The sequence below is a fragment of the Erythrolamprus reginae genome, chromosome 1 (assembly GCF_031021105.1).
Source record: "Erythrolamprus reginae isolate rEryReg1 chromosome 1, rEryReg1.hap1, whole genome shotgun sequence".
Lineage (NCBI taxonomy): Eukaryota > Metazoa > Chordata > Lepidosauria > Squamata > Dipsadidae > Erythrolamprus > Erythrolamprus reginae.
Genome location: NC_091950.1, coordinates 105,099,330 through 105,117,555, shown reverse-complemented (window position 1 = coordinate 105,117,555; position 18,226 = coordinate 105,099,330). Strand labels below are relative to the sequence as shown.

The 18,226-nt window shown below is 39.5% G+C and overlaps 1 protein-coding gene across 2 annotated transcripts in view; it reads left to right on the top strand.

Annotated features, from left to right (window-relative positions):
* Positions 1-17,389, top strand: part of LOC139172360 (catalase-like) — a 67,900-nt gene extending 50,511 nt beyond the window's left edge. For both annotated transcript variants that reach the window (XM_070761415.1, XM_070761406.1), the window contains exons 5-13: positions 57-161; positions 2,518-2,643; positions 4,553-4,744; positions 5,839-5,991; positions 9,717-9,855; positions 10,760-10,890; positions 11,742-11,849; positions 15,027-15,113; positions 16,321-17,389. In XM_070761415.1, the coding sequence (XP_070617516.1) occupies positions 57-161; positions 2,518-2,643; positions 4,553-4,744; positions 5,839-5,991; positions 9,717-9,855; positions 10,760-10,890; positions 11,742-11,849; positions 15,027-15,113; positions 16,321-16,380 (1,101 nt within the window). In that variant the 3' untranslated portion in view covers positions 16,381-17,389. The remainder of the gene's footprint in view (positions 1-56; positions 162-2,517; positions 2,644-4,552; positions 4,745-5,838; positions 5,992-9,716; positions 9,856-10,759; positions 10,891-11,741; positions 11,850-15,026; positions 15,114-16,320) is intronic.
* The last annotated feature ends 837 nt before the right edge of the window (positions 17,390-18,226 follow it).

The window sequence follows — 18,226 nt, the reverse complement described above, 5'->3', positions numbered from 1 at the left end:
ATAAGTCCACCATCATGGGTATAACATTTTAATCCTTTCTTTTTGTACTCTGTTAGTTTCCATCTTTTATCCATAGTCAAAAGAGGAATCCACAGACACATCTGAAGGATGCTGACATGGTATGGGACTTCTGGAGTCTCCGCCCTGAGTCTTTGCACCAGGTAAGATTTGACCTCCTTTTATTTACTCTTAGTCTGTTTCTTTTAGACCCTTTATCCTTCATCTTTACTTCAGACAAAATGCCAAAGATCAGATATAAATTTAAAAAATTGATTACTGTATATATTTATGCTACATAAAATTACACATCTTACTCTAGAAAAAGTTGTCAAGAAAAAAGAAAATTGGGTTGATTTTCAATAGCATCTTTATTTTCTTAGATTTTTTTAATATAAAAGCCCAAATAGTCAAAGCTGCTCTTAGCCCTCTTCTTGTTCCACTCTTGCAAACATGAAGGGAAGGGAAGAAAAATAGGAAAGAACGAAAAAAGAAAAAAATGCCTAGAAATTCATTTGTTTGTCTTTGCCAGTAAAATACAGAGCTATAAGTGTGCATTCAGTATGTATAAAAGCCATAAATTAAATGAGCAGAACACATATTTTATTTATCTGTTGATGCTATCAACTTGTGAAGCTTTCATAAGCAGGAGAGCGGGGAGAACTGACGGAGCTGCTTGGTTGCCCCAACTGAAAATACATTCCATACCGTTCTACAGATTGTAGTATCCTAGGTTACCAAAGTCAGCAGGAAGGGTGTAGGTTTTATAACCTGCCAACATTTTGTTTTTTTTTAATGTCATAACATACAAAAGAGCAGCTAAAAAGATTTTTTTTAAATTGTGCTAGACCAGCTAAAGACTTATTTTAAAAGAGCCATACATTGTTTTCAAACTTTGCTTAAATGTAAAATAAACTGCAAAATTTCCCCATGAAAAGATTTGCAAAGTCTTGTGTTACTGTTATGTGGCTATAGTTAAAATAAAATAATGTTTAAGTAAGAGAATATGTTACAATATAGGCTAATATATGAAATACTGAGTTTCACAGAGCCAATTCCAATTCATTTATTTCTGAGCTGAAAAATAAACTAGGGGAGAAATTAGTAACACTTTTCTTTGATTAATTCCTGAGTTTTAAATTTAACTCTTTGTTGTACACAGTTCAGAGATGTTAAAGAAATTGTGCTTCAGTTTTAGATGCATTATTTATTTATTATGCTGCTCTTTTTCCTGTAACAATTTACCAAAGGAACAATATGAATACAAATGCAGTATAAATTCTTCAAATAAAATAATTACCATAAGACCAGCAGTGTTTAAAATAGTAATCTATTAAATATACTGTTGATCTTGTTCTCGAATGGTTATTATTTCATAAATACCTTCAATGAAGAGGTTTATCTTCAATTGATTTCTATAATCAATTGCCATAGAATATTTCTTAAGGGTAAGAACTCTCATTCATTCATTCATTCATTCACACACACACACACACACATACATACATATTCTTCAGGTTTGGGGGGAAGTGGTTTGCCATTGCCTCCTTCGGACAGATTGATTGGCCCAAGGTTATCCAGTTGGCTTTGTATCTAAGGGCAGGTCTAGAATGTTCTCCTGATCTGTAGTCTGGTGACTTAATCACTATCCACACCTTCTTTTCTATGTAACTTTTACTTAATAGAGTAACATGTTGCTAACCGGCTCAGACACCATTTTTCCTCTGAATATGCTGAAAGGAAGAAAGGCATTCTCCACAAGGAGCATAATCTTGTTTCTCGAATGAATGTTATGAACTATGACATTCTAGATATTGGGTAGATGGGAATATGCATGAAATATAAAATTTATTTATTTATTTATTTATTTATTGGATTTGTATGCCGCCCCTCTCCGTACAGGAGTACCACTACTTAAGAACTTAATTAGTTCCGTGACCAGGTTCTTAAGTAGAAAGATTTGTAAGTAGAAGCAATTTTTCCCATAGGAATCAATGTAAAAGCAAATAATGCATGCAAAGCCATTAGGAAAGAAATAAAAGCTCGGAATTTGGGTGGGAGGAGGAGGAAAAAGAAGAGGAAGACAGGTGCTGCCGAAGGAAGAAAGTGAGATGAGGAGAATCAAAAAAATCCAAAAATTTAAGGCTAAAAAAAAAAAAGAGGGTCTCTGAGGCAGCGAGGAGCATGCGCCCCCCATGCACCTGGCCTGAGGCTGCTTCCCATACATTGCGCCGGAGAGAGAAACCCAGGGGGAATGGCAGGAAACTGGCCGGGCCTTTGTGCCGCTCTCAAATTTCCTGGGAAATTTTTCCGGACTCGTGTTTTTAAGTAGAAAATGGTTCTTAAGAAGAGGCAAAAAAATCTTGAACACCCGGTTCTTATCTAGAAAAGTTCTTAAATAGAGGTGTTCTTAAGTAGAGGTATCACTGTATTTGGAATTTATCTTATTGCGGAAAGAGACAGTTGTTCATTAGCCTCTGTATTCTCATTAAAGATGGCCATTTACATTATCTCATGTAGGTATCATTCCTGTTCAGTGATCGTGGAATTCCAGATGGGCACCGTCACATGAATGGCTATGGGTCACATACTTTTAAGATAGTTAATGCTTATGGCAATGCAATGTACTGCAAATTTCATGCAAAGGTAATTATGGTCTATTGTTACTATTTCCTGCTAAATGTTAAGCTATCAAAAGTCTGTGCCTGAAAGTGCCTATAATTCCATGTATCTTTTTTCTTTCTGTCTGCATTGGCCATTCTTTGTATTGGCAAAGCCACTTGCATTCATATCAGTTCCTATTTCTAAATAATAACAATATTATTTTTAGCAGCAGGTTTATAGCTGCCTTTGCATATGAAAAATTTTATTCCTTCTACCAGTGTTCCCTCTAATTTTTTGGGGGGTGGGTGGGCGGGGGGGTGGGCGGAAAAGTATAGTGTCTGAGCGGCAGTCCCTTCGGGACTGGGCGGCACAGAAACAATAAACAAACAAACAAACAAATTAAAAACCCACCCTGTTTTGCCTCAGAGAATTTCAAAATAAAATACTGTACTGTGTGTCTATAACAGTGAGCTCATAATAGGGCAACTCTATTGTTCTGTCTGGGTGCCCCCAGACTTCAACACCAACTGGAAAAAACAGCCACACACACTGGTAAAAGCAAAGGCACTTTATAGTTTGAAAAATAAACACAGAGAAAAACCTGTTCTTCCTAACAGGCAGGCTATGAGGCTTCACAGCAGAGTCCTGACGGCCAGACAATACAGCAGACTTCTTGCTGGCACACACACCACTGTAGAGAATAAGACCCACGCCTTTCCCCCCAAGGTTTCAGCCACAAGCCAAAATCAGAGACGCCAAAGATCACAGCCAGGTCCCAGGACTCCCAAAAATAATACTCCACAATACAGGAAGGGTGGGTCTGCCTTTTCAGCCTTTCTGGGGAGAACCACACCCAAACCCAGCTGTTGCCTATTTAGGGCTGAAAATACCTGGCTAATTGTCCCCTTCGTTGTGCTGCTCTTCTCTGCCTGAAATCGATGATGGCTTGTGCATTTTCATCTAAGGACTCCAGGCTGCTTGCTGGGGAGAGCTCCACCCCGGGGGACTCAGGCTGTTCTCCCTCTCCCTCGGCCTGATATTCCTCCTCCCCGTCTGCCTGGGCCTCCTTCTCCTCCTCCTGTTCCTCATCCTCCCCCTCTGAGCATGGAGCCGGCAGAGAATCAGCCGTTCCCTGAGGAGCCTCAGACGGAATCACAACATCTATCAATATCAAAATGCCACTTAAATAGTTGAGCTAGTTTCAAACTAGATTTTGATTTTCTTTCTCTCTTCCTTACTCCCATTCTTTTTCTTTCTCTTTTTCTTCCTCTCTTTTTTCTATCTGTTTCTTTCTCTTCTTCTCTCTCTCCTTCCCTCTCACTCTTTCCCTCTCGGCTTCTGGGCAGGTTTGGAAAACTCTGAGTTGATGATGATTTTTAAGTGAGCGATTACTCACTGCTCAGCTTAGAGGGAACTATGCCTTCTACCCATAATAATGTCATTTCTACATGCAATTTCTACATACAATTTATTTGTTTGTCTATTGATGGATTGATTGATTTGATTTTTTTTTATGCCGCCCTTCTCCTTAGACTCAGGGCAGCTTACAACATGTTAGCAATAGCACTTTTTAACAGAGCCAGCATATTGCCCCCACAATCCGGGTTCTCATTTTACCCACCTTGGAAGAATGGAAGGCTGAGTCAACCTTGAGCCGGTAATGAGATTTGAACCGCTGACCTGCAGATCTAGCAGTCAGCTTTAGTGGCCCATAGTACTGCACTCTACCCACTGTACCACTGTGCCATCTCGGCTCTTTGGACCTAGATTTGTTTCTTATATAGCAGCTTTATAAGCATTCTCTTACAGTAGATTTTTACTGTTTTAAAACTGGTTTGTTTTAATGCAAATTATTGGGTTAGAGTTAAGAATACGATTAACTATTTCTACATTAATAATTATAGGATAGCAAGTTACTAATTAACATTCTGATTGCTTTTCAATATTTTAGACTGATCAAGGAATTAAAAACCTTCCTGTCAAAGAGGCAGACAGACTGGCTTCTGAAGACCCCGATTATGGCCTGCGTGATCTTTACAATGCAATTGCTAATGGAAACTTCCCCTCTTGGACTTTCTATATTCAAGTTATGACATTTGAACAAGCTGAGAAGTTTCCCTTTAATCCTTTCGATGTAACAAAGGTGAGAATATTTTTGGGGACCTTTTCTCTAACATACAGTATATGTTGCAAGCCCAAGCTGAATGTTGGGGCCTGGATGAGTGTCAACAAACTCAAACTCAACCCAGACAAGACGGAGTGGCTGTGGGTCATGCCTCCCAAGGACAATTCCATCTGTCCGTCCATTACCCTGGGGGGAGAACCACTGACCCCCTCAGAGAAGGTATGCAACTTGGGCGTCCTCCTCGATCCACAGCTCACATTAGAGAAATACCTTTCAGCTGTGGCGAGGGGGGCATTCGCCCAGGTTCGCCTTGTGCACCAGTTGCGACCCTACTTGGACCGGGAGTCACTGCTCACAGTCACTCATGCCCTCATCACCTCGAGGCTCGACTACTGTAACGCTCTCTACATGGGGCTACCTTTGAAAAATGTTCGGAAACTTCAGATCGTGCAGAATGCAGCTGCGAGAGCAATCATGGGCTTCCCCAAATATGCCCATGTTACACCAACACTCCGCAGTCTGCATTGGTTGCCGATCGGTTTCCGGTCACAATTCAAAGTGTTGGTTATGACCTATAAAGCCCTTCATGGCACCGGACCAGATTATCATAGGGACCGCCTTCCGCTGCACGAATCCCAGCGACCAGTTAGGTCCCACAGAGTGGATCTTCTCCGGGTCCCGTCAACTAAACAATGTCGTTTGGCGGAACTCAGGGGAAGAGCCTTCTCTATGGCGGCCCCGGCCCTCTGGAACCAACTCCCCCCAAAGATTAGAATTGCCCCCACCCTCCTTGCCTTTCGTAAACTACTTAAAACCCACCTCTGCGGTCAGGCAAGGGGGAATTGAGATCCTCTTTCCCCCTAGGCCTTTACAATTTATGCATGGTATGTATGTATGTATGTATGTATGTATGTATGTATGTATGTATGTATGTATGTATGTTTGGTTTTTATATTAATGGGTTTTTAATCGTTTTTAGTATTGAATTACTATTGTATACTGTTTTATTGTTGCTGTTAGCCGCCCCGAGTCTCCAGAGAGCGGCGGCATACAAATCCAATAAATAAATGAATAAATGTAGCAAAATAAAATATTCCTGTTATATTTTCCAGGTTTGGCCTCACAAAGATTATCCTCTCATTCCTGTGGGAAAAATTGTCTTAAACCGAAATCCCAACAATTATTTTGCTGAAGTGGAACAATTGGCCTTTGACCCAAGCAACATGCCTCCAGGAATTGAACCTAGCCCTGATAAAATGTTACAGGTAAGCAGAATAGATTTTGTTTTCTATTCATTTAATTGGGAGACTGGGCAACCCAGTCATTCAATCAGATAATTTTTTCAATAATGAAAACATGTTAATCTCAGTCTGTTTGGTATTAAAAAATGTATTTGCTCCATGTTTTTCAATTTTTTGGTGTGTTGGTTTTTTTTGTTCCCCACCACTGAATATTAAAGCACTTGATAAAAAGAAGCCCATTGGTTATTTGAGTCTTAAACTCTGGCACAGGTTGACACAAGGAAGTTGTTTGGTCAGGATAAGACTCTAGATATATTTAATCAATGAAAAGTCTAGATAGCACTAGCAATAGCATTTACATTGTGCTCCATAATACTTTACAATACACTCTGCGTGGTTTACAGAGTCAACCTATTGTCCCCAACAGTCTGGGTCCTCCTTTTACTGTCTTTGGAAGGATGGAAGGCTAGAGCCTGTCAGGATTGAACTTCAGGCTGTGGGCAGTTAGATTGCAATACTGCATTAACCACTGTGCTGCCAGGGCTCATAAGATTTTTTTAAAAATTACAATTGTACGTACGTACGTACGTACGTACGTATGTATGTATGTACAGTAATACCTCATGATACAAACTTAATTGGTGCAAGGAGGAGGTTCGTAAGACGAAAGGTTCGTAAGACGAAACATTGTTTCCCATAGGAAACAATGTAAACTCAATTAATCCGTGCAACCAAAAAAACCCCCGCAAAAAAACGGCTTTCGGCGACTGCTGGGAAGCCGCGGGGCTGTTTTAAAAGGTGACAGCCGGCCTGGGGGGTTTCCCAGCACCCCCCCGAACCCGGGTTCGGGGTTCGGGGGGGTGCTGGAAAGCCCCCCAGGCCGGCTGTCACCTTTTAAAACAGCCGCGCCGCTTCCCAGCTGTCTCCCGAAGCCGAATGCCAAAGCCGAACTTCTGCGTTCGGCGTTCGGAGACAGCTGGGAAGTGGCGCGGCTGTTTTAAAAGGTCGAAGCCGGCCTGGGGGGCTTCCCAGCACACCCCGAACCCCGAACCCAGGTTCAGGGGGGTGCTGGGAATCCCCCCAGGCCGGCTGCGACCTTTTAAAACAGCCGCGCGGCTTCCCAGCTGTCTCCTGAAGCCGAACGCCAAAGCCGAACTTCCGCGTTCGGCTTCGGGAGACAGCTGGGAAGCCGCGCGGCTGTTTTAAAAGGTGACAGCCAGGCTGGGGGGCTTCCCAGCAACCTCCCGAACCGAACCCGGGGTTCAGAAAAATTTTGCCTCTTCTTACGAACTTTGTTCGAGTTACGAACCGGCATTTGGGAGGCTTCTGGAAAGCCCCCCAGGCCGGCTGTCACTTTTTAAAACAGCCGCACGGCTTCCCAGCTGTCTCCCGAAGCCGAACGCCAAAGCCGAACTTCTGCGTTCGGCGTTCGGAGACAGCTGGGAAGCGGCGCGGCTGTTTTAAAAGGTCGCAGCCGGCCTGGGGGGCTTCCCAGCATCCCCCGAGCCCCGAACCCAGGTTCGGGGGGGTGCTGGGAATCCCCCCAGGCCGGCTGCGACCTTTTAAAACAGCCGCGGCGCTTCCCAGCTGTCTCCTGAAGCCGAACGCCAAAGCCGAACTTCCGCGTTCGGCTTCGGGAGACAGCTGGGAAGCCGCGCGGCTGTTTTAAAAGGTGACAGCCGGGCTGGGGGGGCTTCCCAGCAACCTCCCGAACCGAACCCGGGGTTCAGAAAATTTTTGCCTCTTCTTACGAACTTTGTTCGAGTTACGAACCGGCGTTCGGGAGGCCTCTGGGAAGCCCCGCCGCCCGGCTGTCACCTTTTAAAACAGCCGCGCGGCTTCCCAGCAGTCTCCGAACGCCGGTTCGTAACTCGAAAAAAGTTCGTAAGAAGAGGCAAAATTTTTCTGAACCCCGGGTTCGTATCACGAGTTTTTCGTAAGACGAGGGGTTCGTATCTTGAGGTACCACTGTATTTATTTATTTATTGGATTTGTATGCCGCCCCTCTCCGTAGACTCGGGGCGGCTAACAACAGTAACAAAAAACAGCATGTAAATCCAATACTAAAACAACTAAAAAACCCTTATTGTAAAACCAAAAATCCATACATACAAACATACCATACATGAATTGTAAAGGCCTAGGGGGAAAGAATATCTCAGTTCCCCCATGCCTGACAGCAGAGGGGAGTTTTAAGGAGCTTATGAAAGGCAAGGAGGGTGGGGGCTATTCTAATCTCTGGGGGGAGTTGGTTCCAGAGGGCTGGGGCCGCCACAGATAAGGCTTTTCCTCTGGGCCTCGCCAAGCGACATTGTTTTGTTGACGGGACCCGGAGGAGGCCCACTCTGTGGGACCTAACCGATCGCTGGGATTCGTGCGGCAGAAGGCGATCTCTTAGATACCCTGGTCCGATGCCATGAAGGGCTTTATAGGTGATGACCAACACTTTGAATTGTGACCGGAAACTGATCGGCAACCAATGCAGACTGCGGAGTGTTGGTGTTACATGGGCATATGTATGTATGTATGTATGCATGCATGTATGGATGTATATGATGTATATGATTACTTTGTGAAAGATTGAAAATATCCTGTTAAAGTTGGACGTAAGTGAGCAGAAGTGACTATTTCTCTGCTTCAGTCTCAGGATCTCTAGGCGTGTTAGGTTATAAAGTAATTAAAAGAAGATTTGAAGGGGCATTGATGAAAGCATCAGAAACATTCTTTGTTGCCTCTTTCTGCTATATTGAAGATAGATGCCTTTGATCTGATTCTACAGTTTTGCTTCTGAGCCATGTTCTTGGGTCCTTTGAAATCAAGACTTTCCCCCCTCATGTAGGGGTAGGATAAGCACGGAATGGGACTGTTCGCCTCCTCCGCTTGGCCAGGCCTGTTTCGTCCCTAGGCTTCCGTCCCAACCATTCGGGCGCTGCCTTTTCTCTTTGGCCCATTTGCCTAATGAGCTCAAAACTCCATTCACCCTGGCCTTTTGGACACACGGGACACTGTTGCCAGCCGATCAGAGAAGCAAGAATCCCACCCCCTTTTTCATTCCTTCCACGCATTCAATGTCCCATGCATCCAAATACCAGGGTGAGCGGGGTTTTGAGCCCATTAGCCGAATGGGCCAAGGAAAAAAGGCAGCACCTGAATGGTTGAGGAAAAAAACAGGCATGGCCAAGTGGAGGAGGCGAACAATCATAGACCTGAATAAGCAATAGTCTCTCTAAAAAAATAAAGCAGTGATGACATAGACTGGATCGAAAGCACTGAAAAGCAGTCTGAATAAAACCTAGGGAAAAGTGTCATGAGGCAGGAAGCAAGAATCGCATCATCTGGGGGAGGCACATCTTGTCCTGGAAAAAACCTTGCACCCCTTTTTTATTCTCATCCATTAGTCATCAGGTTACATCTCATTGGGTATTAGAAAATACAGGGTCCTATTGGTTTGTGTTTTACCTCGTGGACAGTGAATGGTCAATTGATGTTGTAGCTTAAAGCCCATGGTCTACGTGCTTTTATGGAGGTCTCCCCAATAGATGTTTGCAACTGATAAAGAAGCATGTCTTCCAAGGGGAAGGGAGAAATGTTTGGAATGTCACGTAGGCAAAGGATTATACAGGTCAGAGAGCTTATCACAGAATGTCGCGTTTATCTAGCATGGTTTGCCAACCACTAGGGGGTGCTATTCTGTATCAACAAAAATTTGTTTGTTACTTCACTTTTACCTCTGTAATATATTTTTCTAGGGTCGTCTTTTCTCATATCCAGATACCCACAGACACCGCCTGGGACCAAACTACCTGCAAATTCCTGTAAATTGTCCATATCGTGCTAGAGTGTCTCACTACCAGAGAGATGGATTTATGTGCATATCTGATAATCAGGGTAAATCTGAATAACATTTGGGAGCTTTATTATTATTTATTATTTATTAGATTTGTATGCTACCCCTCTCCGCAGACTCGGGGCGGCTCACAACAATAACAAGAACAATGTAAGAACAAATCTAATAATTTAAAAAACGCTAAAAACCCCATTATTAAAAACAAATATACACACAAACATACATGTATAAACTGCATAGGCCCGGGGGAGATGTCTCAGTTCCCCCATGCCTGACAGCAGAGATGGGTCTTAAGAACTTTACGAAAGGCAAGGAGGGTGGGGGCAGTTCTAATCTCCGGGGGGAGCTGGTTCCAGAGGGTCGGGGCCGCCACAGAGAAGGCTCTTCTCCTGGGTCCCGCCAAACGACATTGTTTAGTCGACAGTACCTGGAGAAGGCCAACTCTGTGGGACCTAACCGGTCGCTGGGATTCATGCGACAGAATTCACTAGGCTTTGTTGGCAATTTAAACTAACTTTGCAGGTGCTTTTTTTTTCATTTATATTGACACTACAATTTAATCAAATGTTTATTTATTTTTATTTATATTAATTCATCACTTATTTTTATTATATGGCTTTGTAAAAATGTTTAGATCGGGAGGTTGTGGGAAGACTCATTCAGTATGCTTCACCTCGCTGTCAAACTCATAGTGATTTCATCTTCAAGCCTTTTTTCTTAACATTATCAAGATAATAACAGGCCCTAAACAGTTGTTTGTTTTGGGAATTGGAACCAGTTAGGAATAGACTTAGTATGAAGAAATTCAGGCATTGTAGAAATGTCATTAGCTTGCTAAAACAAAATTTTGGTTATGTGATGGTGATGCACTTTCAGAGCTGATACTCTTGCATTCTTTGCTGCTTCTGTCTGTCTCCTAACATATTGTAAATTTTCCTCCCTTAGGTGGCGCCCCAAACTATTACCCAAATAGCTTTACTGGCCCTGAGGAACAACCCACTTTGAGGGAGAGCCGTTCAGCTATCACAGGCGATATAAAACGCTTTAATAGTTTAATTGAGGATAACGTCTCTCAAGTAAATAAATTAGAAATGCCTTGTTATTTTATTTTAGAAATGAAATGTCTCTATAAATTATTTTTCTTTCTCTTTTTAAGCAAGGTAAATTTATCATCAGCATTCACTTTGTATGTCTTCCAAGCATCTAATTTAAAACAAAATTTGCGAGCACTTGCTTGATATAATTCTGTCCTAGGGCAGTTAAAGCTTTGGTTTCCTGTTTGCTCTCAATTTTGTTACTTGATTTTTCCCACAAGTGGAGCCAGATACAAAAGTGAGAGTATTCAGTCCCTTGGAGTCAGTCCATTATTTTCTGGTTTAATCAAAATTACTATCCATTCATTCATTCATTTACACTATAAGGTGCCAATCCTCTGTACTGCTGATCTTTCAATATCCCCCCTCCATTTTATATATATATATATAAATTAGAGGTAATCCTTGATTTATGAACACAATTGGGTTTATCATTGTAAGTTGAAGCACTCAGTGGACCTGATTTTATAACAGTGTTTTAGTAGTCATTAAGCAGATCAATGTTCATTAAATGAGTCTTACAGTTGTTGAATGAACAACTGGTTGCTGTTGTTGTTTTTTCCAAATGGGTGTTTTTTTACCAGAAATCAGCAAACTGTATTACAAATCACAATCCCATGAATGGGAGATGAAGGAACAATCCTACAAAGAAGGCAAAACTTTTCACATTCTAAAGTTCTAGGAGAATTCCATGATAATCATAAATAGCTGTCAGTTCATTCTGATTCATGTAATAGCAGAGGTTGATACTGTTAATGAAATTGGAATTATAGAAAATTTATATTAGCGGCAGAAGGTATTTCTCTAACATTTGCTTTCACTATTATTGAAAGGTACGGGACTTCTTTGTCAAAGTACTGAATGAGGAAGAGCGTGAGAGACTCTGCGAGAACATTGCTAGCCATCTTAAGGATGCTCAGATTTTCATCCAGAAGAAAGCTGTAAGTAATAACATGATACATCTCAAACTGTACATAGATTCTGGTGTGAGGGGCAACATTGGCTTTGGAGCATGCAGAGGTACATACATATCTGTTATAAAGCAGCTGTGTTTTTTCTTGGTTTCATACATCTGCTGGCATACAATTCTGGATAAAGGCTTTTGATTTCAAGTTGATTTTTATTTTGTGCAGACCTATATGCCCTCCGAATCATGTGCTGCCTTTTGATTCTGAATTGCTCTACAATCCTACCATATAAGTTAATATACAGAATGGGCTTTAAGTGAGCTTTATTTGCTGTGATAACATTAAATGATAAAACTATCATTATCCTCAGTTGTATGTTGCACATGGTATAAGAATATATATCTGATTAAAGCCACATAAATTCAGAATGGAAAGTATAGTGGTACCTCGGTTCTCGAACGCTTTGGTTCTTGTACATTTCGGATACCGAACAAAAGTTTCGGCAAAAATTTGCTTCGGTATCTGAACAAAAATTTGAATACCGAACAGCCACAGAAAATGTTGTTTATTATCCGAAATGCTACAAGATCTGAGGGGACGGGGTGAGACGGAATGGGAGTCGGAATCCGACACGCCCATCCTGGCCGCCCACTAAACAGCCTCCCAGTCTCTAGCCTAAGCGCTCCAAACTGTAGGAAGGGTGGGGGCGGCTGCAATACCAGCACCTTTGGGGGCCTCCTTTCCTCAGTGGTTCGTCTTGTTCCCTTTAAAGCAACTGCACCAACTTTCTCCTTCCCGACGGTGGCGGCGGCTTTCCTTCGAGCAGCAGCAGCGCCGAGAACGTCAGCAGCTTCCCTTTCTCATGTGACGTTCCCGGCGCTGCTGTTGCTCGAAGGAAAGCCGCTGCCACCGTCGGGAAGGAGAAAGTTGGTATAGCTGCTTAAAGGGGACAAGACGAACCACAGAGGAAAGGAGGCCCCCGAAGCTGCTGGTATTGCAGCCACCCCCACCCTTCCTACAGCTTTGAGTGCTTAGATTATAGAGCTCCTCAGATCTTTATCCCATAGGAAATAAAGGAAATAGGGGCTGGAAACCAATTAAACCCATTTCCATTATTTCCTATGGGATAAATTAATTCGGTACTCGACCAAATCGGTTCTCGACCACACTTCTGGAACGAATTGTGGTCGAGAATCGAGGTACCACTGTACTTATTTACAAAGTGTTGATAAAATTATATGAAAAATATCAATTATACAGTGGAAGTGTTAACAAAAAACTTATTTCATGTGATTTGGTTAGACCTGTGCTCCGTCTTGCCACCTGGAACAGAATGAGATAGTTCAGAGTAATTATAATTTAAAGTGGGATTAATGGCCCTCGACCTATGGAATATCATCCCTTCCAAAGTAAAATTGGTCCCAAGTCTACTAGACTTCTGGGGAGCCCTTAAAACATGTTTAGTTAACTGGCCTAGGCATGCCATAATAGAGTGGGAGCCTTTTATATGATTATATAATATTTAATTGGAATGCCTGCTCTTGCTTGATTTTTTACTTTTTACTTTTCAACTTTATAATTTAATTGGTTGTAGAACCATTGCAAAAAAAATGTAATTGGCTTTTTTTCATGTATTTGTACTGTTTTATTATGTTGGCCTCCTAAAGTTTTTATGAGATGGGCAGTTATATAAATGTGATTGATAAATGAGTAAATGGTGAAAATTCTAATCGTTGGATCAAAATCTTACACAAAATTGTATCTCCAATATATAAGCACTCTACTTTCTGCTCTCCTCCCAGGATTTTTTAAAAAAAATCTTTTGGTAGTTCTTACAAAGAACTGTTATGTAAACAGAATAGTATATTAATATAGTTAGTAGTTAACAACTCCACCCTCAGGTCAAAGTCATCTTTGTTTTCAAACTATTATATATTATTATATATTATATATTATTCCAATCACAATGTTTTGAAAAAGATTTATTTATTCATTCATTCATTCATTCATTCATTCATTCGATTTTTATGCCGCTCTTCTCCTTAGACTCAGGGCGGCTTACAACATGTTAGCAATAGCACTTTTTTTTAACAGAGCTAGGCTATTGCCCCCACAATCCGGGTCCTCATTTTACCCACCTCGGAAGGATGGAAGGCTGAGTCTACCTTGAACCAGTGATGAGATTTGAACCGCTGACCTTCAGATCTACAAGTCAGCTTCAGTGACCTGCAGTAATGTAAACATTATGAAATTTATTAGCTGAAACATAGGCTTTCTACTGTAGTTTCAGGTGCTTACAAAGGTATGAAGTGGCACAAAGCCAAAGTATTATTTGAGTGGTTCAAAATAAAGAAATTAAACCATAATATTCTTCTCTGACCGCAAAGTTCTAACAATTTATCTCATTCAGAAACTCACATGCTTCTGCGTTGCTCCTTGTCTTATACATTCTCTTTGTAAAATATCTATAAATACAATAAATATGAATAGATACAAAAGTATGTATTCATATTATTTGTGTGTGATATCAGTCAGAATGTATCCATGTATTTAAATGTATTGGGTTAACTATACATATTGTAGCTTATTTTTATATAAATATACATCTATAAATCTCTTTTAAGGTGAGTGTTATGGGTTATGTATGCATTCTCTGCAATATTATATTTCTTTAAAAATAGCATTAATTAGCTTTAGTAGTAATTGCTTTGGATTGCAATTCTAAGGTTTTTCTTATGATATATAATTGAGCATACCGGTAATTAAGTTTCTTTCTGAATAATTCTTTTTACAATTTTTTTTGGAGCCTTTTCAATATTTTATGTTTGAAAACTGAAAATATAAGTGTTCAGTTTGCACTCCAAACCAAGTTCAGTGTTGAATATATCTCACTTTGAGTAGAAAAGTAAACTCTTAATGATAAAGCCTTTTAAAGTTAGATTTAATTATGCTTAGCATGTACTTGGTTGAATGTTACATGGAAAGATAAATGATTCCTCCTAAAAATAATATTTAGCTTTTTTAGTCAGTTGTAGCCTGATTAGTTGACCAGTTATGTTTGATAAATTAAAAAAATGGTACTTTTACTATTACTAGTATTGAAATACAGATGTGCTGAAATTTCAGACCTCTCTGCCAAAAGCAATTATCCTTATAAGTATAAGTATTAGAAAAAGAGAAAAATGACCTAAGCTTCCTTTTTAAATCCAGGTGAAAAACTTTATGGATGTTCATCCTGATTATGGTGCAGGCATTCAAGCCTACCTGGATAAACACAATGCTAAAGGAAAAAGAAAGGTAAGAAAACATTATCAATTCAGATTACTGTTGAAAATTAGTAGAAATTAAGCAGTTGAAAATGAGTCAGGGCATAGATGGCATAAATGGCTGCAGACAGGCCCAAAGGAAGAGTGAAAAGATCTTGAAAAACAAAGTTGAAAACAAACAACAAATATTTATTTATTTATTTATTTTATTTTATTATTTTATTTATTTTATTTATTTTATTTATTTTATTTATTTATTTATTTATTTTATTTATTTTATTTATTTACTTACTTACTTACTTACTTACTTACTTTCTTATTTATTTATTTATTTTATTTTATTTATTTATTTTACTTACTGACTGACTGACTGACTGACTGACTGACTGACTGACTGACTGACTGACTGACTGACTGACTGACTGACTTACTTACTTACTTACTTACTTACTTACTTACTTACTTACTTACTTACTTACTTACTTACTTACTTACTGGATTTGTATGCCGCCCCTCTCCGGAGACTCAGGGCGGCTAACAACAACAATAAAACAGTGTACAGTATAATAGTATATGTCACTACAAGTAGTCTTCTACTTATGACCACAATTGATTTCAGAAATTTGGTCAAAAATCATTATGGTCATATGTTGAGTTACCACGTGACAGGATTTGATCATGACTTTTTATGATGGTAATTAAGTGAATCATGGATTGTTTAATGAATTACAGTCGTAAGTTTAAATTCAGTTTATTCAATAGGCATTTTATGGCGGTTTTTACCAGAAAATGATTTTTAAAAAAGCAAAACATATTCACATGAGGGCGTGACACTGCAGCCAGTCTGATTGCCAAGCTGTGAAATTCGATCTGATGACCATATGGCTGTTGTACCAGTTGTAACTTCAAGAAAGAGTTATACGCAAGTTACTCCATCATAACTTTGAATCTTGGTTAAGCAACCAGGCATAAGTCAAGGATTATCTGTACAATATATGGATTCCAAATGGAATTAAGTAGTCTTTAAAAAGTTATATATCAATGGAATTGAAATGATCTGTAAAAATCAGCAGTTGTCAGAATCCTTACGGCTGTGTAACAATACAGGTAGTTAGGGGGAAAAAGTACCAATGAGCAATATTTCATTATTCGTTTCTCTAAAATGTAGTTAAAGAAGCATGAGTTATGAATTGTATATTAAAATAAGTTATTTCTATTTTTAATTATGTCATTTCTAGGATCAAATTCATACTTATACACAAACTTCATTCTCTGGAAAGGAGAAATCTCAACTGTAATTTTATTGGAAATCAACTGAAATCCGTCCAACTGGAAAATGAGCTATGAAAAGCTTTATGTATAATGGAATTGCCTCCTGTGCTATTAACTACAGTATATAATGAAGTGTGATTCTATTTTAACAGCAAATTGAATTAACTATATAGATTATTAATTTGAAAACTATCCCAATGATATCTTTGAAATATTATGTCTGAATTGTACAAGAATAATAACTTTGTATTTAGTTTTGCTTACTAACATGTTTTATTCTTGTGATGATCTTTCATTTATTTACCAAAAGAACACACATTGCTGGGGTTGATATATTTTAGTGGTAGTATGCCAATACCATTCAAATGAGTATTGAAAATTTTAAAAAAGCAGGAACTGTACGTGAATGTAAATCTTTTTAATAGCAAATCCCCACATAGTACATTACAAAACTATTATAAAGTACTTGAGAGCGAATTATGTTTAAATGTTAAACTTACCTATCTATGAAAACTTTATATACAATTATATTAAGTTCTAAGCTATTAGCTGCAAATCTAAAAGCATTTCAATTTGAAGACCCTTGAAGAAAAACAATACAGATAACTTATTCTTAATCTGTGATGATAAATAACTATGAACTGGCATGTCTGAAATAGTGTAATAATTTTGTGTTTATTTTTGCTTATCAAACCTGATTTGTATTCTTGTAACCAATTGTGCATTTATTCTTTGAAAGACTATATATGGCTTCTTTCCTTTACTGGTAAACTTGACATTAATATAAGTAAATAAAATCCTTATTAAATAGATATTAACAATTAAATAATTTTAAAATAAATCTGCATTCATATTTACAATTCTTAAGAATTGTTACAATTCTTGGTGGATTATGTTAAATGCAAATTTTATTTGTTCTTTGAACTAAATGTTTCTTTCGCTGCTTCAGGATGGATCTCAACAGCAGACTTTTGAAACAAAAATAAATGGAACATTTTTATAATCCTCATTCTACAATAAAATTCTTATGAAATATCTAATGCCTCAATTCTCTTTTAATATTCAGTATAGTCTATAATCATATGCAGTATTTCCTTTTTTATTACAATCCAGAATATATGAGGGCCTTCATTCTTTTCCTCAGTGTATCACCTTTTGATGACCATAGTGTATGTGTTCTGCCGGGCTCTCTGGTAGGAGCCTCCCGAAAATTCAAGGGTACAAATTTCAGACACACACAAGTTTGAAAATTCAAAACAATGTTCTTTATCACAAAATTCAAAATAAACTAAGCACTCTTTTTGTATTGCAAAGAGCACTCATCCAAAAACAACCTGGTAGTTTGTACAAGTCCCTTAATCAGTCATTAAGTACTTAGCTTGCAGCTGTGAAGATAAGTCACAGCCCTTCTTCTTCTACAAAGTGAGACACACACACACTTTGCTCTGCTTTGGTTTCAAAGTTGTGAAAAATCAACAAACAAAGTCAGGAGTCAGCAAGGCAGTCCTGAAACACAACGATCAGATAATCTTCCACAACGGCCAAACCCACAAGCTGCTATTTATAGCAGCAGCACTAATTACTGGAGCCTCACCCAACCACAGGTGGCCTCATTTTCTCTTGTAATAATCCTTCAGTTGTTGCATCACTCTAGGCATGCTTGGATGTGTCATTAATTCTTGTTCAGAATCCAAGGATGATACAGATGATTGATCTCCTCCTGGGCTGTCTGCCAAACTCCCCTTTTCCCTGTCACTCATGCCTCCTTGGTCAGAGGAGACGTCGTCGGCAGATTCCACTGGGAGCAAAACAGGCCTGCGGCATGTGGATGTCTCCCCCCACATCCACATCCACATTCCTTGGGGCAGGAGC